Source organism: Hippichthys cyanospilos, chromosome 4, assembly GCF_059441005.1.
Source record: "Hippichthys cyanospilos isolate Australia breed blue-spotted pipefish chromosome 4, RoL_Hcya_1.0, whole genome shotgun sequence".
NCBI lineage: Eukaryota > Metazoa > Chordata > Actinopteri > Syngnathiformes > Syngnathidae > Hippichthys > Hippichthys cyanospilos.
The window spans coordinates 4,087,626-4,112,910 of NC_142372.1; the positions used below are offsets into that span (position 1 = coordinate 4,087,626).

A 25,285-nucleotide genomic window follows, 5' to 3' on the forward strand; every position below is an offset into this window, starting at 1 on the left:
CTTTAAGGTTCATAAAATATAGTATTTTAAATTATTGATCGTATTAATAACATGCTTTCTATTTTCAAATTAAACTTTTGTGAGTTCTGAATCGTGACATATAATTAGAAAAGTTCTGCAATTAGCACAAATAAATTAAAATAAAGGAATATAGGTAAGGCAGACAAGGAGATTGGAATCAAAGCTGATCTGCACTGGATTTAAAAATACGTAAAAATCAATAAACCAAGCATGTGGTATGGACTGAAAAAGGATTGCATCTAAACAAAGTCCAAACGAATATACATTTGCATTTTCTCTGAATATTTACTTGTCTTCTTGGTGTAAAATTTACTTTTAAATTTTACTTCGCTTGGACTGGGATGAAATATAATGTGTTTGCCGTTTGGAGTAAACGCTACTCTACAAAATTTATAACCATTGCTCGCACTCGGAGAAGCCCTTTATTATTTTTTTACCGCAATAATGTTTACAGCTGGAATATGTGTAAACTGCAATACCAGTAATGACCACAGAGAGGCAGACATTGCACCCTGGCGCCCAGAGGCTGTAAATCTACTTTAATGTGAAGAAGATCAAAAAGTACACAACTAACGGCGATATTTCTCTTCCCTCGGCAGTTGATGGTTTGGTTAAAGTGTTATAGTCAAGGGTTGATAATGGTTTTCTTTAAGTGACAATGTGTAATATTAAGACAGTTTCGACTCACTTTTTATTTATTTTACCTGGCTCTCGCTCGCTTGAAGTTTGCTTCCAAAGCATTGTCTCTCTCGTGCGTGTGCTGCATTCACGTACCGCCAGTAAACGACAACTCTGAATTCCACGTAACACGTCTGAAGTTGAGACACATTCATTACTATTCACACAGGTGAGTGAGACATCTTAAAAAACACACGATGCAGTTTTGCTGTTTTTCCACTTAACCTGCAGGTAAACGCGACATCAATATATAAAATATACACGCAGACAATTTAAACATGTCCTTGGCCTGAGAGCGAGTCAATAGGGATTTGTTGCACCTGGCCTGGCCGTCGGCTCACGTCAGTCTCTACGAATCATGCTGACGGCCGCTAACCGACCTTGAAAATCACCCGTGTCACTCGTGCCCAGTGGCCTTGGTGGCACCTGTCCGATCTCGTCACTGCCGTTAGCCCATCCAAAACTTTCAGGACAGACGTAAAAAAATCTTCTGTACCTTGTAAACCTTCACCTTGTTGGGTAAAAAAAAAATAATCGGCATATTTCCCGTAGTATAAAAACGTGAATAATTCATCAAATTTGTAAATAACTTGATTATTTTTCATGTGCAATTAATAAAAAACACTTTTCAACTGCAGCTGTCGACTGAAAATGACATCACCTCAAGGCTTGGCAACGACCAATCAATGGCTCACTTGTTAGTTGTATGCCATTCACAAGCTGAGCTGTGATTGGCCGTTACCTAAGCCTTTAGCAAAGTCGTGTCATTTTGACAGCAAGAGGCAAATTGTGTTTTTAAAAGTATTGAGTTAGTAATTTAGTCATCAAAATGAATTATAGGAAAAAAATAATTACTTTTTACTGCTAAAATGGTTAAATAAGTGTACTATCCTTTTAAAGATAAGGGTTTTATTTTTGTGTCCAGTTCAGGTCATGCACAATGTACATCAGTGCAAGGGTGGATTATACTGAGTAAAGCAGATGTCAACTACTTTTTGTTATATGTATTTATACACTGTATAACCGGGAAATCAGAATCTTACAGAATCAGCCGTGTATGAAATAATAATCAAATATAAATATTAATTTGTCCCACTGTCGCTTTTGAGTCCCTCAAATGTTTCTTTCTTGTGTCCGATTTGTAACCCCACGTGCCTCCTTTTTTTCCAATGTTGTACCTCCCGCTTGTGTCCATATGTCTGTCTCGTATGCCCCATGGCTCCCCCTTTGTGTCCCCCTCATGTCCCCCCATTGTTTCCCTTGTACCTTTTTTTTTTGTGTCATCTATGTTTCCCACATGTGTCTCAAACGTGGGGCTCATGGGCCTCCCTTTTTTTCTTGTGTTCTTCTCATGTTCCTTTTTCTGTACCCCCTCTCCCCTCTTTCTATCTTTATGATGTCCCCTATATGTGCCCCTATGTCCTTGACCCGATGTGGACTTGTGTCATCGTGTGACAACGTGTCTGGACGCAAGGCCTGAGGACGTTTGTTGCAATGAGTCAAACAGCATTTACACATGACTTGGCATCAACAACACAGCGGCTTCTGAGGACAAAATGTGGATGACTGCATCTTTATTGGCATCATTTCCAAGAAAAGTGTCCCAGTGGGTGAGTACTTTTTGAGTACTAACATATGTTCATTGATATTAACGCTTTAGTGAAAGCATTCCCCGTATAGATCAGAAAAGGATTCCTCATGGTGATATTTTGCCTCTGGAACAATTTCCTGTATGAACTTAATGAATCTGCTACAAGGTGAAACTGTCTAAATCTTTAAAAAAAAACTTTTTAAAGGTTTAATCATTGTTAAAATGTAAATTCATCTAAAAAAAAAGACAACTCCAAAGCAGCGCTTTCCTCCATTCACTTAGCATTCCCACTATTTGCTGCGCTCACAACACCAGCCCTGCCTAATCTGAGAAAATAATGGGTTCTCTCTTTATGACATCACTAATTGAGCACCGCCCCCTTAGCGTTCTTGCAGCCTAAACACATGCAGCCTATTTGTTAAGCGATCGCCATGCACGTTAGCGACAGGGGGCGGATTTAGCGAGACAAGTTCAAGGTTAGAAATATCGCTTCCAAAATAACAAATACTTTATAGGAAATTGAATCACCCAGCTGGAATACATAAGAATTAAAAATCCTAAATTCGTCATTTTGTTTCCACGACAGCATCCCCAAGTAAGATAACTAACCGTAGAAAGATTACAATATCATGAAATGTTTCATTTTTGCAAAGTTTGATTTGCTTTATGACACCATTTTTCATGGATTTTGAACCATATGTACAAAAACTTTCCGGGGTTGATGGATGGATGAATGGATACTACGAAAACTTTCTCTGCCAGGATGAGTAGCAGGCAAACCGGAAATGACGCAATTTTAGCCTATTTGGAGCCTTGCTAGCTGTACAGTGTTTTTCTTATTCATTTCTTTGTTTAGTTCACTTTGTCGTTGTTTTGCGCCGCTGGCTTTCTTTTGCTTGTGCTGACGTCACGAAGGTAAACCCGGAAGTGTCGTCCATGGATTTTTACGATATATTTTTCGAGGCCTTTTCAATTTCATTTGTACTTTCACTCTTTCTTTAAAAAAAACACTTTTAGAGTGACTGTTGTCCCATACACGTTTTTCATCTTTAGAGTAACACAGTATCATGTATTACTCCTTAGTTACACTAGAGGACGCCATTTTATCGTTCTATCGTTAGACTCGTGGAAGCACTGCTAATGCACATCACGTGGTTAGTGCTACCCAAACGCTCAGCACACGCTCACTGGTCTCCCCTTTCGTTTTGGCTGCTCCTCCCACAACAACGTCACAACTGATGATGTCACACCCCCTCCTTGTCTTCTTCAGTCCCCAAGCCAAAAAAACATCATCAGACCCATCAGACGTCCGCGCGTGCTCTTCCTCTCTTGTTTTTGAGACTTTTGGACCGTTTAGGGGCACAAGGGTAACCGGAGAGCCGGGTAACAAGCTGGAGGACCTGGACGCGGACTTCTTTTTATTTATTCGATTTGTTCTCCTCCGAATAGGATAAGCTCTTCTTTCTCTGTGGATGTCATGCGAATGAGCGGCTATTTGTCACTTTCATCCTAAACGGTGGTGACAAGAAAAAGCAAAAAAAAAAAAAAAAAAAAGCGGGGAAGTTTATGACGGACATGGCGATGGTGGCGTGGAGGAACCCCGAGGAGGGGACGCTCTCTTCCCAGGTGTCGCACGTCGCTCCCTTGGCTCTGCCGGTGCACATGAACCCCCCGCCGGCTTCGCTGGAGGAGATGCCCCCCGCTCCGAACCCCAACCCCAACACGACCAGTTCCTCTTCGTCGTCCTCGTCGTCATCCGACAAGCAGGCGAGCGCGCACATCGAGTGCATCGTGTGCGGCGACAAGTCGAGCGGCAAGCACTACGGCCAGTTCACTTGCGAAGGATGCAAAAGCTTCTTCAAGCGCAGCGTGCGCCGCAACCTCAGCTACACGTGCCGGGCCAGCCGAACCTGCCCCGTCGACCAGCACCACCGCAACCAGTGCCAGTACTGCCGCCTCAAAAAGTGCCTCAAAGTGGGCATGCGGAGGGAAGGTACGCAGCCCGAACCGTCGCCCCGGTTTTGGCACTTTTAAGGCGCCGGAATTTGGGATCTGTGTTATCGCGGCAATTTCGCGACGGTTGCTTCAAACGGTTTCACAATTTTCGGCCCGTTCGTCAGTCCATTCGCCAAGGATTTGACTTACAGTATAGTTCCAATTTCCTTTTACGACACAATTTGTCATTATTCCGTTTCCGTGACGGTGTTCCCTAATTAATGAAGGGGTAATATACATATTTTCCTTTTCTTGCGTTTCTTAATTGATCGAGACAAACATTCCACGCAGTTCATCAATTATCTTAAAAAAAAAAAAAAATATATATATATATATATATATATATATATATTTTTTTTTGTGTATGCTAAAGAAGAAAAATCTTATCTTTCAATGTAACAAGAAATTACACATTTAAATTAAATCAGGGGAAATTCAACTTCAACCGTCTTCTGTTGCTGTCGACTAAAAAAAAAAGTAAAAACATGCAATCAAACTTTGTGATATAGTTAGGATTTTTACGTTTTTTATATTTACGATTTTTAAAAAAAAAAGGTTCCAGATTTTCTGTGTATTTTTATGGTTACGGTTAAAAAGTTGATTCAAAACAAAAACAAAAATTTCCGGAATGAATGGAATTCTTTCTGTATTATTCATTGTCACCCGAATTAAAAATAAACAAATGGAACCAAATGTAAAAGCTCTCATAATGCTCAAAATGGACGCCACGAGAATCATGTGATTTATCTCAGCCAATCGGGAATAAGATCCAATTAATAAAACACGTGAATATTTTATTACATAAGAAGGTGTAAACAAATGTAAATTAGTTGTTAGATTATAATGAATTATAAAGTGTCATAGTTTGGATTTTCTATTCAAACAGTTAAGTATTTTGAATAAAGAATATTGAAGCAAAATAAATAGGTTATATTTTATGTTTTTCAAGGTTTGATTTTCAAATGCATTTTTTTTCTTGTTAAAGCAGATTGTGTAAGTCAGTCTTAATAAATGTTCTTAGTCCTTGTCGAAAAATGTTTTTGAAAATTAACGAAAGAGGGGAAAAAAAACATCATACGACTGTATTGTTTTAAAAAAAACGTTTAATTACAATTTTGGAAGTTAAACGTTAATGCAGGCTGAACGTCAACATAATTTTAATTAATGTATGACCGTTGGACTGAGAAAAGTAAAATATTAATAGAGAACAGAAAAAAACATGTTTAAAATATCATTGATCCACATCACACCAGTGTAAACAAATCAGCATTGAATCAGAATCGAATCAGTGAAAATGACCTTAACCTCCCTTTCTGCCCCCCCCCCCAATCATCACCCAAATCACCTGATCGAAATTGGTCCCATGACATCAAATCCGGATCGAATCCAGATGAAACGACATGATTGAGTTTGGGTTCAGCAGAAGTTTCAGGCTCGGAGTTGAGGAGGAGGGGCATGTTTTCGGGTGCGTGCGCGTGCGCGCGCTCGCGTGTATGGGGAGGGTGAAACCAACCGGGACGCCAAGAAGACAGCCCGTCCTAAATTTAGCACCTCTCCAAACCCCCTCTGGCGTGACGGCGGAGAGGCTAGCACGCGATCGAGAACCCACTTTAATCCTCTCCTCTCTTTTTTTTTTTTTTTCCAATTGTGCGTCTCTGTTATCAAAGTTCATCTTGGCACAAATTCTTTTATCACATATATTGCATCGGTACGGTAGCCCACAATGTAGTTTTATAGTACATTTAGAGTAATTTAGTTTTATCTGGGGCGGATTTGTGTATTTCGTGGCATATTTTCGCTAATCCATGATATCATTGCTTTGTGGTTGATTTGTTTTTTTTTTTTAAGTGTGTTGAGTTCTAGAGCCCGTTTTTCCAATCGTCTCATATTAGTCTTATTTAAATTATATTTTGTGTTCTCTGTGGCACATTTAGTGAATAATATTTCATAGCCTCTTTTGGTCGTTGTTTTACGGCATATTTATAGTGTTGTGTGTGTGTGTGAGGGTGTGTGTGTGGGTGTAATGCTAAGGCCCATTTACCTCGTGTTGTGGGCATGTTTTAGGTTAAAAAAATATAGTGTTGGTTATTTAAAATGGTGCATTTAGTGTGTTAAGACTTTTTTGGTTGATGGACCATATAATGTACTCTATAGTGTTTTTTGGAATGTTTATGGTTTTGTGTTATTGCTCATTTAACAAGAGTTGTGTATCATATAAGTACGTTTAATGAACATTGTTGGTATGATAGGACCATATTTAAAGTAAATAAAGTGTTCTGTAGTGTCTTTTCTGTCTATTTTTGTTAATATAACATTTAGTCTGTAGTATTTAATTGTTTTATTGTTTATTTGTTTGCTTGTTTGATTTTTGCCCCAGTTAGCATGTGTGTTGTTCCATGGCATGCTTTAGGGACATTTAATGTACAAGATTGTTTTTTTTTGTTTTTTTAGATATATTTAGTTTTCTTTATGGCACAAATAATATATGGCCCATTTTGATATCTGGATCTTTTAGTGTAACACAGCATTGTTTTATGGCATACGTATTTATAGCTTTTATGGGTGGGTTATGGTCAGGGTTGATTCATATATATATATATATATATATATATATATATATATATATATATATATATATATATATGTATATATATATATATATATATATATATGTATATATATATATATATATATATATATATATATATATATGTATATATATATATATATATATATATATGTATATATATATATATATATATATATATATATATATATATATATATATATATATATATATATATATAATGTGTGTGTGTGTGTGGTGTTTTTATGATATATTTAGTGTGTCATATGGCCTATAGTGTTTTTACAGCATTTTTTTGTGTGTGTGCCTGTGTGTGTGAGAAGCTTTGGTCCATTTAACACATTGTGTTGTTTCATGCATGATTGCATTAAGAATACTTCACTAAAAGGCCGTTACCAGAAAGCATACTGTATATATGCCAAATGTCCCCCAAACAACAAAATGCATACTTTCAATTTGCCATAACACAACAGACACACGTTTACACCATAAAACAGTTGTCTAGAATACTAAATGTACCATAAACAAAAGTAACTCATATAATGTGCCAAAAGGATATTTATCAACAGCTTTGCACAATAAATCAATAAATGTACGAAAATGCCATAAAGTAATACTACTGTATGTGCAAATGGACCCAAGCACACACAAACACGCGCATGCACACACAGGGAACATCTAATGCTATTCTGTACACTAAAAACAATAATATAGACTAATATACCATAAGGAACACTACTTTAAATATGTCATAACATTTTACAATAAATAAAACGTGCCCCGAAATAACACTATATACTAAATGAGTCATAACATAACACACACACACACACACACACGCAAAATACATAAATATGTTAGAGAACAATGCTATATTATTCACTAAATGTACCATAAACAAAAATAGATCATAAAATAATATATATGAATGTACTATTAGGAGCCCAAAGTTTTAAAAAAAATATTTAATAAAACAACATTTTACAATAAATGCACTGAAAACTTGCCTTGAAATAACACTATGCGCTAATGGGCCATAACATAACACACAGGCAAAATACATCAATATGCTGCAGAACAGTGCGATATAGCACATGAAATGTACCATTAAAAAAATAGCCCATTAAATAATTTTCTGTGGAACTATTATACCATAAAGAACATTAAACTGAAATCTAAAGTAATATTTTACAGTAAATGTACTTAGACATGCCGTGAAACACTAAATGCTAAATGAGCATACAATAACACACAAAATACATAAATATGCTTAAACAAAAAGATATGCCGTACCCTAAATGTACCATAAACAAAAATAGCTCTTACGCCTATACTTAATTTACCTTATTTTGTCCAATTTTATCTTTACTGCAAAGGCAATTCACAGCCAAGAAAACCTTGAGGGAGCTGAAATTTCACCCAGATGGTGACAATGTATTTCAAATTGCTCTCACACATCCGGGAGTGTGCCATCCCTTGGCAAAAGTCCCGCGAGAACGACGCGGAAGTAAATGATTCCAAATTGATCAAAGTACGGCGCAAGGGTTCGTTTTTTTTTTGCAGTGATGGCAGGTGGCTCATTGCCCTTACTGATTTGTCGGTTCCGTTCCCTCGCAGCGGTGCAACGGGGCCGCCTCCCGCCGGCGCAGGCCTTCCACGGCCAGTTCTCCCTGAGCACGGGCGAGCCGCTGCAGTGCCACTCCTACCTGTCGGGTTACATCTCGCTGCTGCTGCGGGCCGAGCCGTACGCCGCCTCGCGCTTCGGCTCGCAGTGCCTGGCGGCCGGCGGCGCCGGCGCGGTGGGCATCGAGAACATCTGCGAGCTGGCGGCCCGCATGCTCTTCAGCGCCGTGGAGTGGGCCCGCAACATCCCCTTCTTCCCGGACCTGCAGGTGTCCGACCAGGTGGCGCTGCTGAGGCTCACCTGGAGCGAGCTGTTCGTGCTCAACGCGGCGCAGTGCGCCATGCCCGTGCACGTGGCGCCGCTGCTGGCCGCCGCCGGCCTGCACGCCGCCCCCATGTCGGCCGAGCGCGTGGTGGCCTTCATGGACCACATCCGGGTCTTCCAGGAGCAGGTGGAGAAGCTCAAGACGCTGCACGTGGACTCGGCCGAGTACTCGTGCCTCAAGGCCGTCGTGCTCTTCACCACGGGTATGTGATGTCATCATCCATCGCGTTTGGGCCGCGTAACGAATCCAATCCCGATATTGGCTGCCACGATTAATTAAGCTGCTCCTCTGTGATATTTACGTTTTTGGCTACGCTATGTTTCAAATCAAGCACTTTTTCATCCTACCACCAGGGGGCAATGTTTCCCACCTGTTTGCATAACAAAATCCTCTGCTTTTTTCACCTTAATGTATTATTTACCAGTGTGAAATGGCCTCGAGTTTCTCACTTGAATTGTAATCTACACGGTTCTAGCTCTCAACTGGAACCCATTGAGAAAAATCTGATTGGCAAAAAATTGGAATCAATTTGGTTGGAAAAAAATGAAAATGACATTTCGACTGCTAATTGATTGGTATGACTTAAAAGTAAATATTTTGATTGGTTCTAAGTAGGGTTCATATTTTTTCATTGGTTTTCACTCAGAAAGTAAGCTGTGTTGCTCTTTGAGTTTTTGCCATAATTATTACTCTTTATTTTAGTTTATTATTATTTTAAGGGTCAAACGTCAAAGCCTTGTTTGTATACTGATTGTTTAAAAAAAAGAGCAATAAATAGACGTGTTTGATCAAACATGATGAATAATCGTAATTAATAATCGCAATTTCAATATTGACCACAATGATCGTGATTATTATTTTGCCAATATTTTCCATCGTATTACTTTGTATTATTTCCTGCCTTTATCTGTCAGGTATCCATCCGTTTTCCAAACTAAATCACTTTGAAAAATATACCACATGATAATAGTTGTATAGGTGTATTTAGAAAAAAAAAAACAGCAGTATCTTACGTAAGCGCTTGAGTCAGCGCCGTCACCTCACTTGACCCGGTTGAACAAGGCCGCCCTTAAAGGGACGGGGCTGCATTTCATCTGTCATGGAGAGTATTACTCACACGCCATCATTTCAGTAGTGCGGAAGGAGATTCAAGCTTACTGCTTTTTAACCAAACACAGCGCCATCATTTCATTGACTTTTTGCTCTCTTTTTAATTCATTCACTGCCATTGACGGTTAGAGATGTCAAAGATCAATTTTTACGCGGCCGTTACATTATTACCTCAGTAAAATATTTTGGCATTGTTATGGATTTTCTGTTTTCCCCAAATATAGAGGAAATAAATGCTAATGTTCTTTTGTGGTATATTTGTCGATTGGTTGATTTTATTCAACGTAAACATATTTTCAAAACGAGAACAAAAAAGAAGCAAATAAAAGAAATTGTCAGTATAAATTCCGTTCAATGAGATTTTTTTTTAATTACTTTTTTCATTACTGTGTTGTTTTATAGAACAGTCTTCTTTATTTCATCTGATTGGATTTATTAAACATAAAAAAACAATACACAGGGAAATGGAAAAAACTAAAACATAAAAAACTAAAAGAAGAAAAAAAACATCAACAATAAATATAGCAGTTCAATTGTTTACATGTTACAAGTCCTAACCCTTGTTTTTACTAAATTAAATTTTTGCTAAATTATTACATGATATTTAATGATATTTAAATACTAGCTAACTTATATAATGTATAGTAAAACAATGTGATGTCATAAATAAAACAAAACAGATATACACATTTTATATATCTTATATATTTATTCCATATATATATATATATATATATATATATATATATATATATATATATACCATTTATTCAGAATATAACAGTGCTTTTTAATCATTTCCTTGAAAGATTTATTTCATAATTGTCCCAAAACTTAGACACACATTTGCTTTTTGTTGCTTCTTTTCTTGCAATCTTTTAACATTAATTTACCAACCACTTACTAACACTTTGAGTGCCACTGACGTGAAACGGGGTCAACGAAAATCTTACCGAGGAGTGCCGTCGACGCCAAATGCCGTCAACGTTTTTTTTAACGCGACTGGGCGTAAAGTGAGGATTCTGAAAAAGGAAAAAAAATACTCAAAATGTACAAACATCTGGCATTAAAAGAGTGAGAATACATTTCAATTTTATGGAGACTTTGCAGCATATTTAAAGTTAATAGTAGTAATAATGATGTTGTTTTATGGCGTCTTTTTATGACATTTTTGTACAGCGTTTTCTAATGGCATTAAAAGTAGATTTAATTTTCTTTTCTGGCATATTTCAACTCTGATTTATGTAAGGGTTCTTTTCTGGTACATTTGAAGTAGATGAGGTGTGTAGTGGATTTTCTGGCATATTGTTTTGGATTTAGTGCAGCTGTGTGTTGTGTGGCCGGCATGAGCCCGCGCGTACACGTGTCATCAAAGTGGGACACATGTCAGCGTAAGTGAAGGCCGGGCGCCGCTGCCTCTGCTCCGTGTCCTACATTTGACGGCGGCCATCTTGGCGGTGGCGTGCCGAGCGAGCGGGTCAAACGAGGTCGAGCCGGATGTTGATTTAGGCGGCAGCTTGCGGTGTCGGTGAGCTGGCGCACCCTCGTTAAGTCATTCCCCTTCTTTGGGCGCACGCCTTAATGTCATTTTCGAAAAGTCCCATTTGATGATTTTAAATCCACTCGCCAAGATCAAATCACGTTGCCGAGTTTTAGTCTTTGAATGAAAATCAGTCCAAAAAAAATGGGAGCAGGCTGTATTACAGAATTTAAAAAATAAGAGGAGATAAAAAAATGTGTTTCCATTAATTAAAGATTATAATAGTTAATAATATGGATTGATTAATAATCAAATAAAAAGCCATGAAAAATGACACATGTACTCGTTCGAATAATTTTAAGACGAACCCCTCCTCGTAACTTGGTGTCATTTGGAAATGACGTCACGTGTGCTCAAGGCTCAGCTAATGACCAATCGTGGCTCACTTTGTGAAAGTCACATGACCAAACCCAGAAACCCAGAGCTGTGATTGGTCATTGCCTGAGCTCTGAGCAACTGTGATGCCATTATTGAATTAATTCTAGAAAAATAAGAAATTTTACTTCCGACGTGGGTTACATAAGTCTTGAATGCCTTTAAATATATCTATCCTTGTTTCCGTTGCGTCCAGACGCGTGCGGATTGTCGGACACGGCGCACGTGGAAGGTCTTCAAGAGAAGTCCCAGTGCGCGCTGGAGGAGTACGTACGCAGCCAGTACCCGAACCAGCCCAGCCGCTTCGGCCGCCTGCTGCTGCGCCTGCCGTCGCTGCGTTCCGTGTCGTCGGCGGTCATCGAGCAGCTCTTCTTCGTGCGACTGGTGGGCAAGACGCCCATCGAGACGCTCATCCGCGACATGCTGCTGTCGGGCGGCAGCTTCAACTGGCCTTACGTGCCCGTCCAGTAGCGCCCCCTGTGGCGGGAAGATGGTCCAAGTGAGGTAAAAAAAATCTTCTCCGGGACTAACTTGCACAGCCCCAGACATGACATTGGCGGAAAAAAATAATTAGGCTCACTATATTGGTCGAATGTGCGCACAAAATGCTCATTTGTGGCCACGACATACTGCCTGCTAATTTATGTACCTAGCGTAATTCCCCAAATAGAAGACACTTTTTTTTTCGAAAAACGAATGCCAAAAGTATGGGTGCGTCGTATAAACAGAAACTTAAAAGATTTTTTCAAATTCAGTTGGCCATTAGCATCAAGTCTTTCATTAGCTGAGGTTTTTCGGGCATTATTTTCAATAAAAGAAGCGAACTGATCGAACCAACGTTCGAGTCCATCCTTGTTCAGATTACTAAAGAGAGGATCACGTAAAAGTTATGATGTCTCCGGCTGATTCAATTAACCCTTTCAGTGCCATGGACGAGCATTCTCGTCTTTTAAAATCGTAATAATAATAATAATAAATAATCAAATTTGTGTCAAATACATTTTTTATGGGGTGTAGCTGACACCCTTGACTAATGCTCACCTTGAGCACTGTAGTAATAATTATGACAGTTGGATGGCAGTGTTTCCACACATACAACTTAGCTATTACCTACATGCAATTCAAAGTAAGGAATGGAAGTCAATCTTTCATATGATACCACCCATATTTACATATACATATTACACAATATTCTGTTGGCCTTGAAAGATGAGTGCTAAATACGCTGGCTCTTGAGGTTTCCGATAACGCTTGGCACTAAAGAGCGCACCGGTCAGAAAACACGCAAAGGTATTTCATTTGACTCATTTATTAATTGTCTTATGGCATGTATACGCACAATCACAAATTCGGTGAAACACAGATGTCGCTCAGCACATTCAACATTACACTGGCGAGGCGTTCACTGACCGCTCGCAATGTGGGAATTCTGAAACACGCTTAATGCAACAAATATATAATTTACGGGTATGAACACAAGAAAAGGAGTTTACATGAGATTAAGACTTTTTTTTTGTTTTGCTATAGTTATTACGTTGTTGCCAAAGCGTTGCTGCGTTTATACATGGGAGCAACTTTTATTTGGGGAATTACCGTATCTGTTTTTTCTTACCTTTCTTTTTTCCCTCTTTTTTGGTGTCAAAGGAAGTAAGGTTGGACCACTTTTTTTTTTGTGGAACTCACTTATTTGCCTGCAGTTTTGGGGGCTCGTTCTGAAAAACGCCAAGATGCAACAAGGTGGCTCCAAATGCTCGGCTAATAGAAATGTGATCATTGGCATCAAGGAAATATGTCGTAAGTCGCGCTGAAATTAGTCCTCAAGTAAATCGAGCTCTTTGAGTGCCATTGACATAAAAAGACGTGAACGGAAACCCTACCGAAAAGCGCCACTGACGTCGATTGCCTTTTTTTTTTTTTTTTTGTGAAAATGAGCAAAGTTTAGTGAAAAATAAACAAAAAAAACACTAGATATTATCTTTCAGTTCACTTAAAATTTATGACAATTGCGCCAATAGTTAATATTTTGCATGACAGCAAGGAAGGATGCCAAGCTTAAATTGTCCACTAGCTAGCAGCCCTCAGCTGCTCCATATAGGCTGGGGAGAGCCATTGGATTACTTGTCAAAGGCACTTTAATAAATATAAATGACTCAAATGACACAGTTGCCGTTCCTACTGATCACTTTTTAACAAACGAGGCTTACTCAAAGCTAGCGAAAATCGCTTCACTTCCCTTCATAAACAAAATCAGACTTTGCCTAAAATGTCACTAGAGTTTAAGAGTAAAATAGTCAGCTTTTTTTTTTACATTTGTGTTTATAATTGTTTTTCACCAAGCAAAAAACATTTTTCCGTTTATTCGATTGAATTTTCTGTAGCATATCCAAATACTAAAATACTTTCTAGGCTGATCCGCAGCCCTGGTTCTAAGTATTACATCTCATCTATTGTCAGTCAGAAGAAGTTGGGTTTAGCCTGGGTTGTTCTCGGAGATTACTGAATGATCTTTACAGCTTTTATTTCATTTTTTGTTTTCATAGTTCTGGGTAGGCTCTATATTTATGTGGGGCCTGTTATTTTCACTTATTTTTTTTCTATGAATTCTCCACTAGTTTATCTTTGTAGAAAAGGTTCCCAACTGTCCAGGAATGAAATGAATGTCAATTGTGGTTTTTTGTTTTATTTTTTTTTTTAGTATAATGCCTACTTGTTTGGCCGCAAACTTGCACTTTGTGTGCACATGTTATCCATATTGTGGCTAAAAATTAAAATCTCCAACTTTCTCCACCTCCCTACTCATGTCTGTGGCTCCCAGATATTTTTTTTTCCTTTTTGAGATTACTGGACATTTTTTGCAGTGTTGTAAAATTTGCATTGTCCCTTGTGTGTGTATATTTATCATTAGTGTCATTCAAAAAAAAAAAAAAGTTTTAAAAAGGCAGCAGGGCTTTTTCATATTTTTTTCTTGTGGTTTTGTCAATATTTCTTTTTTTTTTATATGATTTTCAAACGTGGCACTTTTTTCTGTTATGGAAAGGTTTGAAAAAGTAAAAATTTCACACAAAAAGCACACAACTTTCGTGCTAATGTTAGCGATTAGCTCGACTGTTAGAATGCAAGAATGCATTGAGTGTATATCAGTTATGTCATTACTTTTTTTTTTTTTAAACAGCCGGTGAAAAGCAAACCGCTACCGTTTTGTTACTTTTATATTTGTATTTATTTATACTTGAGTTTTATTTACAAATTGCACAAACATAAACAAAACACGACATGGTGATGCATGCTTTTTATTAGACAACAATTTTCTGAACAGCAATAACCGTTTTTAAGGTTTTCAGCCAAATTTATTTTTTACTTTAACTTGTTACAACGTTTAAGTATCATCTCGAATTTTATAATTTATTCGTTTTTGCACCTCTTTGTTCCTTAATACAATATTTCTGACATTTTGAAAAATTTGTAAAATGCAAAAATTACCATGCAAATGTGCAAAATTGAAAATCAATTGAAATTCATATTTGATATTGCCGTAGCAAAAAAGATAATTGTGAAAATAATTGTTTGTTAGTAGGTCAAAGGTCTTTTTCCAAAGTATTGAAATTTATCAAATTTATAAAAATCTGAAAAATTCAATCCACTTCAATTTACACTGGGTATTATTTTATTTATGATATAAATGCTGCAGTTTAATTTCAGTTTATTGTATTAATGTTATGATTTGTAAGATGTGTAAAAATGTCCTTTTAGTTATTTAGACAAAAAAGTAATGACATTGCTGTGTGTGTCTGTGCGTGTGTGTGTGTGTGTGTGCATGCATGTGTGTGTGTGTGCTCTTTTTGGAAAAGCACTGATGTACTGTGAATGCATATTTGTTTGATAACATATTGCTACTGTGTTAAATTATAACTCAAGATTTATACAAAAAATAGTACTGTTAATAAAGTGTATTTGATTGATTTTGACACGTGTAATTGGCCATGATTTGATCTTGTGTGTCTGTGTGTGTTCGTTATGACTGACCACACCCAAACCCAAAATAAAATCAGCCCAAAGATCTCAAATATTTTCAAGAACAGTTGTGGAAAAACACAGCATTACAGAAAAAGAACTCAAATATGGTGGTGGCATGAATATATGGGGCTGCTTTGTCACTCCAGGATCTTTGCATAATTTGATGGAGCCATAATTCTGCAATAAACACGTAAAATAAATAGAAATTTCATAAAATATCACCCAATCTTACCATATTGTTGCATGTGTTTTGCAACAAATGTGAACTTTTAAAACTATATATATATATATATATATATATATATATATATATATATTTATATATATTTTTATAGTGTACACTGTACAGAATTTAGTTGTATTATGAAAATTTAAACAAACATTTTCTACATAAAAATGAAGGATTTCAAGATATTTTCAGGGCTAATTTTATGACCTAATAAGAATTTAATAGACAGACCCAATAGTTTTTCAACTATTGGGTCAAAAATTGGACATTGAAATAATGTTTTGGGTGATATTTGAAACAAACAAAAATAATAATTTGATACACAAAGCATTACAATAAATTTGAGTTATTTTGTGAAAACAACCTAAGAGTTACTCTGTTCTAAATAACTCCCTTCCCAAATTGGACTGTTTTATTGACCCAACATTTTAGGTTCACTCTAAAAGTAGTTGGGTCAAAAATAACCCAATTATGGGACAATTCTGACCCAATATTTGGGTTGTTTTGAGTGGTTCTGGCAAACTGACCCAAATGTTTAAACGGTACTTTTTTTTTTTTTTTTTTACTATAATTGGGTTAGCTTTAACTCACCTGTTTCTTAGTGTGCTAAATAAATACTCCAAATAGATGCGTTAGTCCATTTTTCAGCCATTTTGAATCCCAACTGTTTTTCAAGTTTTAACTTTGATCTCATATATGGTGTTCATTTATCCTGCAAATATTTGTTTTATTATACGTCGACCAGAGTTAGGAAGTGCGTGCGTGGATTAAACAGCTCCTCAGCTCGGGGGCCGTAATGAGGGCCCCCCGAGGGCTCCTGTCACTCCGCTTTAGCCTGAGGAGCATGACGCTGAGGGTCCACTAAGGGGGTCCAGGGCCAAAGGGGCCAACACGCTCTGCAGGGGGGCACCCACCGAGTTGGGACGCTCAGAAATGCACTTTGGAAGGAAGCTGCTCTCTTTTGTATACGTCGATTTGCGATCAGCCAATCAGATGACATAAGAGGGGAGGTTTTAGCCAATCACGTCATGATTTTTTTTCAGTCACTCTTAGGTCACTTTTTTCACGTAGTTTTGCTGTTTATGATCTATGCGTCGCATTTAATGAGTACGTCAAATCGCGAAAGTTTGCGCATTCTTTTCACTTTATTTTTAATTAGGACATAATAAATAAAAAAGGGAGTAGGGGGTCCTTGTAGACATCCAGAGAAAGAATTATTTGACGTAATGTGGGCCTTAAGGCTCTTTCATTTTGATTTTTGTTCTATTTTGCATTTATTTACTTTTTACTTTTATTTACTTAAATTCATTTCCGATATTGGACAAAATTTGATCTGTAAAGCACATTTCAAATGACTGAAAATGACAACACTATATCAATAAACAAATACACATTTTTTTCGCAATAAAATTAATGTTTTTTGTTAATGCCCAGAATATTTTTTGTAGCTGGTTTGATGTTTGGGAACAGTGTAAAAATCACAGATTTTTATTGACGCAGTTCAAAACAAAAGAAGAAATTAGCTAATTCAAAACACTGGAAAGAAAGAATCGAATCGAAATATATTACGATTTCACGTTAAACTATGATACAATCAAAGCATTTGAATTATATTAACCTGGCTGAAAAACATAATTTTTGCCACTGTTAGGCTTACATTAAATATGCCAATTAAAATATAGATAAGTCTGAAAATTTAGAGCATTGATATTTAAACTCTATTTTGACGAATGAAGAATGTCCTCGTTATTATTTATCTTTTATAATTGTTATTGTTTTACGAAGAAAAATTTAACATGGTAATGATGATGTTGATTGTTATAATAATTGTTGTTGCTACTAAACACTTTAGAGAACGTCTTATGATGATGATAACAATAACGATGTCAATTCTGATCATTATTGTTGTTGATGATGATATTTAGTGGTATAATATTAAAGTTTAGCCGTTGTTTATGAATAGAAACACCCAAAAAAAGGCATTTCTTGATGTACTTGTCAATGGCTCTCGGTTGCCATGACGACGAGATACGGACAGGTGTCCTCCAGGCTGCACGGCCAAAACTCCATTTTTATTTAGTTAGCTTCATTTTGGACTTTGTTAGAACTCAAATTTGTTTTGCTCTTGAATCTTCCAATTGAGGTTTGCAGATTTTGGGTGTACTTTAATAAACATATAATTGATTATTATTTTTATATCACAACAAGAACGAAAATGTGTTACTTTTTGGAGGAAATGAAAAAATGGGTATGGAGACTATGTTAGACGCCAGCGGCTTCTCCGAAACACATTGTTGAGAAGAATTGTTTTGTTTTTGTTTGTTTGTTTGTGTGGTTTTTGTTTTGGTTTTGCGTTGGGTTGGAAAAAAAAAAAAAAAAAATATATATATATATATATATATATATATATATATATATATATATATATATATATATATATATATATATATATATATAACGTGGATTAATGAAAATTTTATTTACAAAATAAGATATTTATCGAAAGCAAATTATGTTCAGTTTTTTTTAAATAAAAATTAATAAAACAAGCGAATGAATATGAAATTTGATCCTAATAGATACATTTTAAAAACGAATTTATTTGCATTAAATAAAATATACGATATCATTGGAAACTAACCATGCTTTGGAAAAAAAATCATAATTGAAAAATGTATCATTTTAATTTTCAATATAGAAGTACGTTACTTTTAGCAGCAACTTTCAGCGTATATTTTTAATGTTTTAAAGGTCTATTTGTGTTTCTAATTGGGGGGCGCATTATGCAACTCGAACTTTTTGGGTTTTTTTTTTAAAGTGTTTGCAGTTTGCCTTTTTTTATAATTGGCCATGTGAAATGTATGACACGCGCGACACCTTTGATGGTGGCAGCATATTGTTGTTGTGCTCTGAACTTTGAACTCTTGATCTCCTGAGCGCCCGTAACCTCACAGGGTTCGGAAGTGTGGAGAAATTCCTGGAGTTTAACTGCCCGGAATAATAATAATTAAAAAAAAAAAAAAAAAAAAAAAAAAAAAAGGACACACCGGCTGGGGGATGGGTGGCGCATGCATCCATCCATTTCTATTGAATGCTGCATGACTGAATTTTTAATGTAAAATATCGAGTCACCTTTTTAAAGTTTTTATTTTTCAACTCTGTGGCATATGAAGTTTTTTGTATAATCACATGAAATTGACGAAAAAAGTAATCAAAGCTAAACTTGAATTGTGTAGGCCTTTAATGAATAAAAGTAATTTTAAAATTATGAAATGATCTAAATTGGGGTGTATTAGATATCAATTTTGAGTTTCAAAACGAAATTAGAATGTATATTTTTATTTGAGCAATACAGTTTTATTTATAATATATTTGTCATTATCTTTCAAATTCATGATTTTATTTTCAAAGCTACAACAGATTGACCAAGTTAAAAGTAATTATTTTAATGTTTTCCTATTGATCTCCCCTTACAACTTTAGATTCATTTCACAGTTTTCAGAAGTAAAAAGCGAATACTTTATCTAATTATTTGGATGACTTTATATATTTTTTACTATTCTTAATTTTTTTGTACCATGAATACTCTTAACGACACATTTTTCGTGACCGAAATGGAGAACATGAAAGTGCCCGAGCAAAGACAAATCGCAGCCCGCTTATTGGTCATGTGATGTTCACATGCTGAGCTGTGATTGGTCGTCACCTGAGTTTTCAGGAAACGTGACGGTAACACGTTTTAAATATTATTTTTACATGAAAAATAATATATTCATATTATATATAAAACATATATTTATGTTTGGTACAAAATATGAACATTTTACTGACGAAAAGCCGATCTATTATTAAATGAGGTTAAATCTTAGCATCAACTTCCGGTTTGATTGACGTTTGTCTCCTTTGACGGCAAGTTGTCAAAAAAAAACCACTGAAAGCTGGAAGGATGAAGCGCAGAAGTTTTTTTTGTGTTTGTTCGCGCATGCGCGTGCGCGTCTGAGATTTCATGGCTTCGCTAGCGTGCGAAGCGAAACGTCTGTCTCGATTTGGGCATGTTACGTAAGCGCCAGTGGTAATCGCTTATGTAAGCAACGAGAGGAGCTAAATTGGTGCATTCACCATTTTTTTTTTCATCTCTCGCTTCCTTTCCCAACTGTTTCATCCGTCAAAATGTCTGATTGACATGTAAAGCCTGTCAATCAAAATGTAAATTCAGCGGCTGGTGCTAAATTGACTCTACTTGAGTAACATTTTGGAATAATTTGTATTTGTCGTTTAAACAGCACAATTGGGTAAAAATAAGAAGAGGGGATTTGCTCACAAAAAGGTGCGTGTGTGAAAGGGGGCCCCCGGGGGCCCCTGGATGTGAATGGGAGCGTAGGTTAGAGGGCAACAGGGGAGCGCTGACCCCGCGTCCCCGATGGAGAGGCGACGTGTTGATTAGCTGCGGGTGGGCGGGGCAAGGGAGGGGAGGGGGCGGGGCCCGCGTCGCATTGAAATGGTCACGGTGCTCGCTGACAACTTCATCTGGCCGACGTGACGGGTGCACAAAGGCGCGCGGGAACTCGTCTGCTTCCTTTACTGGAAAATGGCGTTCTTTTGAAAGAAACTCGAAATCGGGGTTCGAGCCCTAATTTGACACCCTAGGGGCTTGCTTTCAAAACATGTCAGTTTTCGATGGCATTTTGGAAAGCCGAGTTTGAAATCTTAGCCCGAGTTTCAAAGCTCTGGTTGAAACCCGAACCTTTGTTCAAACCTTACTTGAAATCTTTCTTTCTTTCTTTCTTTCTTTCTTTCTTTCTTTCTTTCTTTCTTTCTTTCTTTCTTTCTTTCTTTCTTTCTTTCTTTCTTTCTTTCCTAGCGTTTTTCCTCCTTTCCTCATTTCCTTCTTTCTTTTACTTTCATCCTGCTATTGTCTTTATTGTTTTGGTTTTCACCTTTTGTATTCTCATCACGCTTTGTTTTTGCTTTCTATTTTAGCATTTTTTATTACTATTTTCCTTTTTCATCCTTTCTTCTTTGCTTTCCCTTTTTTTGAAACACCAATGCTTGTTTGAAACTTTTAGAAACACTATCCTTCATTCCTTTCCTTACCTCCTTCATGCTCCCCATTGTTTCTTCCCCTCCTTGCGTCCTTCTCTTCTCTTCTCTTCTCTTCTCTTCTCTTCTCTTCTCTTCTCTTCTCTTCTCTTCTCTTCTCTTCTCTTCTCTTCTCTTCTCTTCTCTTCTCTTCTCTTCTCTTCTCTTCCTTCCTTCCTTCCTTCCTTCCTTCCTTCTTTCTTTCTTTCTTTCTTTCTTTCTTTCTTTCTTTCTTTCTTTCTTTCCTTGCATCCTACTTTCTATTTGTCTCTCTTTCTTTCTTTCTCTCTTTTTCTTCATTCCTCTAACGTCCATTCTTCCATTCCCTCTTTTCTTTCTTTCCTTGCTTCCTTCCTTGCTTACGTCCTTCTTTTCTTCTATCCTTCCTTTCCTTTCCTTTCCTTTCCTTTCCTTTCCTTTCCTTTCCTTTCCTTTCCTTTCCTTTCCTTTCCTTTCCTTTCCTTTGCTTTGCTTTCCTTTCTCTCTTCTCCATTCCCTTCTTTCGTTTCTTTTCTTTTCCACCCCCTAACCCTTTACATTTCAACGTACATTACAATAAATTCGAACGTATTTGCCGGTATATTCGAAACTTTTTCAACTCGTGTTTGAAACTATTCAAACATCGCTAACGCGTTCCAATGCATTTGAAAAAACGCTCCAAAGTCGTTTCACAGTAATTCAAGGCGTTCAAGTGCCATTATAAACACGCCACAACCAGTTTGCCGGACTAAAAATAATAACTATTTATTCCAAATTGTGAGCTCCAGGCTTCCGTAGAAAATCATTTCCCAGGCATACGCAGACCAGATCCAACATATTTCTTCAAATTAGGTCTCAATATACGTTTGTCTTTCTTTTCCAAAGCTGAAGCGCGTCCCGGGGGATGTTGCGCTTGCTGTCTCCTAGCCGTCAAGGCTGACCTTGGGGTCCCGCCTCCCTCGGGATAGGGATGACAAGGAGGCCACGTCTTTGTCTGCCGTCTTCTTCTCCTTCTGGGAATTGGACGAGCAAAAGAAAAGAAAGGGCCTTTCTGGCCCCGGTCCCCGTTCCTGCCGCCGCCGCCGTCTCAAGATGGCCGCCGGGATGACAGCGGGGAAGAAAGCCGATCGGGGATGAAGATCAAAGGCCTTTCACGCCGCTCCAAAAAAGCGGGGACGGGAACCGAACCCCCACACTTTCGCTCACAAGTCCTCTGCAAGCGCCAATTAGACAAGCATTGCTACGCATGGTCCTCTTCCTTCTTTATACTCTCGGACGCCTTTCACGTCGCGCACGCGCACATGAACGCGAACGCATGCAGAAAATACACAACTTTTCTAACAAACGCCTTTACCTCGCAGGTAATACAACAAACACACTATTATATACACGCATACACAAATAAATGAGCACACCCACAGAAAGGACAAACATGCACACAGATGAAGATTATCAAACAAAAAAATATTAGTTCAAAATACAAAAATGAAAATGCTTTGGCAAAAGTGAACACTAAAATAATAGAATTTCTTTATTGTCGCTGTAGTACAAATGGGGAGCGCTGCTACGAGGTATGCATATTAAATACAGGCAAAATGAACAATTAATAGAATACAAAATAAAAAGCATAACTTCACAGAGAGCATTTACTGTGTCTTCTTATTTTGCTGTTATTAAGTGCGTTAATACCTCTAAAATGCATACAGCGATTTAAAAGTGAATGAATACAGCCAAAAAACATTTTAAAAATTTAAACTCAAACTTTTTTTCTTACCTGTGAAAAAAAACCCACAACCACACACAGATGAACACGTAGACGCACTAACGCACATAGACAAAATCACACACTAAACTGAACACAAATATATTGTACGATCAAGACAATATACGTAAACACAAACCACGCAACACACTCAAAAATCACACAGTAACATAAACACACTTGGAAACATTCACCAAAACAGACCAAGACACACGTACACGTGTTTGTTTTTTTCAAAAGAAAATAAAATACACATAAACACAGTAAAGACATCATCATTTTGAAGAGAAAACCACACATCACATATAAATAAACACGCATTTACACACAAACAAAATCACACTCTAACTTGTGATGTCACACCTTGCACACACAGGACAAAAAAAAACCTCACAAAAAAGAACAAGCACATAAACACAAATATAACACTTAATCTCGGTGTGTTTTCTTTAAGGAAAAGGCCGTTTTTCTTTTTTTTTTTTTTTTTTGCAAAACATAAAGAGCCCACAAAAAGACTATTCCACAAACTTTTTTGAAGGGTAAAAAACACACCCACATATAGACAAACACGCATTTACACGCAACTAAAATCACAACCTAACATGAAAACATCTTGTACGCACAAAACAAAATGTAAACAAAAAAAAACACGCCAAAATAGACACACATAAAACCAATAATATATATAAATAATGTATATACATTAATATATACAGACGTACAGTATATATATATATATATATATATATATATATATATATATATATATATATATATATATATATATATATATATATATATATATAATAAAAATTATATACATATGTACATATATAATACAAATTTTATATGATATAAAATAATAACATATGAAATAAAATTGACACTCATACATGTTGAAAAAAATTACGCTAACGGTTTTTTTTTGGGAGGGGAAAACACACATTTACACACAGACACACATAATATCACACGCTAAAATCAACATATATACCAAAAATGTAAACTTTCACAAAAACAGACTAAAATGGAGACACACACACACACACACACACACGTACACGCACAAACATGAGAAAGTCCCCTCAAGGTGAGCTGGTGTTGAGTGTGTGTGTCAATCACAGCTGCACACGCATGGGTGTGTATGTGTGAAGAGGAGGAGGGGGGGGGGGGGGGGGGGGGGGCGGTGAGGTGACCGTCACGGGTTGTGGTGACGTGACTGACGTCCCCCCCCCCTCAAGCAAGCCTGGAGGCATGTAGGGACCCCGGGACCCCCAATCCTGCTCATTAGAAGCCGCCTGAAGTCTTACATGAATACATTTGCGCGCGTGCGTGTGTGCAAAATGCAAAATCATCCATGACAACTTCATCCACAACAGCAATAAAAGTGTGATTTTCTTTCTAACGATATTGTGTTCTTATTTTTTAAAACGGGTAACTGCAACAAATTCAAAGACATAGCCATTAACTGGTCTCTACCGCCACCTACTGTCTTGAGGTGAAACACAAGTCAACAAAGAATTTTCTGTTTGCTGAGTTTGACCACTGCTCAACGGAATGTTGCAAAAATCGCAGGAAAATCAATGTCATAAATTTTATTAAAATACATCTCAAAAATTTTAAATGTAAAAGTTTTACATGGTCCAAAAATTGGACAATTATTATTTTTTGTACACAAAATCTTGCACATCCAGCTGCAATTTTTGAATTTGACATGTTTCAATCATCTGGTGGAAATCTCAGCTCCCTAGTGTTTTTTTTTCCGATTGATTCTTTTGTGATATAAAATAATCAAAGGAAAGTCCATAATTTGTAACAAACTTCTACAAGGGTTAATTAATATAATAACTATTCTTGAGAAAACTTTTCTCCTGAAAAAAATACTTTCAAGTAACATTTTGAACATTTTAAACATTTTGTGTAAAAACAAAACAAAACAAAACTTTATAACAGTACAAATTAGTGAAGAACGTTTTATTTTTTGCTCCTCTAGATGGCACTCTTTGTTTAAAGATGCGGAATTTAATTGAATATATTTCCCTTGCACTAGCTTTTAACTTCAAACCAAGAGCACCGCCTAGAGCAGTAAAATAATATCACAAGTGCTTCATGAGGCTTCATTTCGCCATCATTGGTAAATACGTCTTTTTCCCATGAAATATTTATTTTTCCTCACCGACAACTTCATTCTCGTAAGATTCTGATACTTCACTCATCTAATTACCGCTTTTCACGCCAAACAAGCTATGAAGATTGAAAAATATTTGCCTTTCTGTGTCATAATTGATGTTTCTGCTGATAATACACCAAAGGTTGATGTTAAAATCGAACTCTTCGGGGACTTAGGCGCAGCGGCCATCTTTACGAAGGTACCAT

At 36.9% G+C, this 25,285-nt stretch overlaps 1 protein-coding gene across 1 annotated transcript; it reads left to right on the forward strand.

Moving 5' to 3' along the window:
* The first annotated feature begins 3,394 nt into the window (after positions 1 to 3,394).
* Positions 3,395 to 15,811, forward strand: LOC148424329 (COUP transcription factor 2-like). Its single transcript, XM_088412861.1, has 3 exons — positions 3,395 to 4,283; positions 8,490 to 9,023; positions 12,043 to 15,811. Exons 1-3 carry the CDS (start codon positions 3,857 to 3,859, stop codon positions 12,315 to 12,317), a joined length of 1,236 nt encoding a protein of 411 aa, XP_088268987.1. The 5' UTR covers positions 3,395 to 3,856; the 3' UTR covers positions 12,318 to 15,811.
* Positions 15,812 to 25,285: the final 9,474 nt, after the last annotated feature.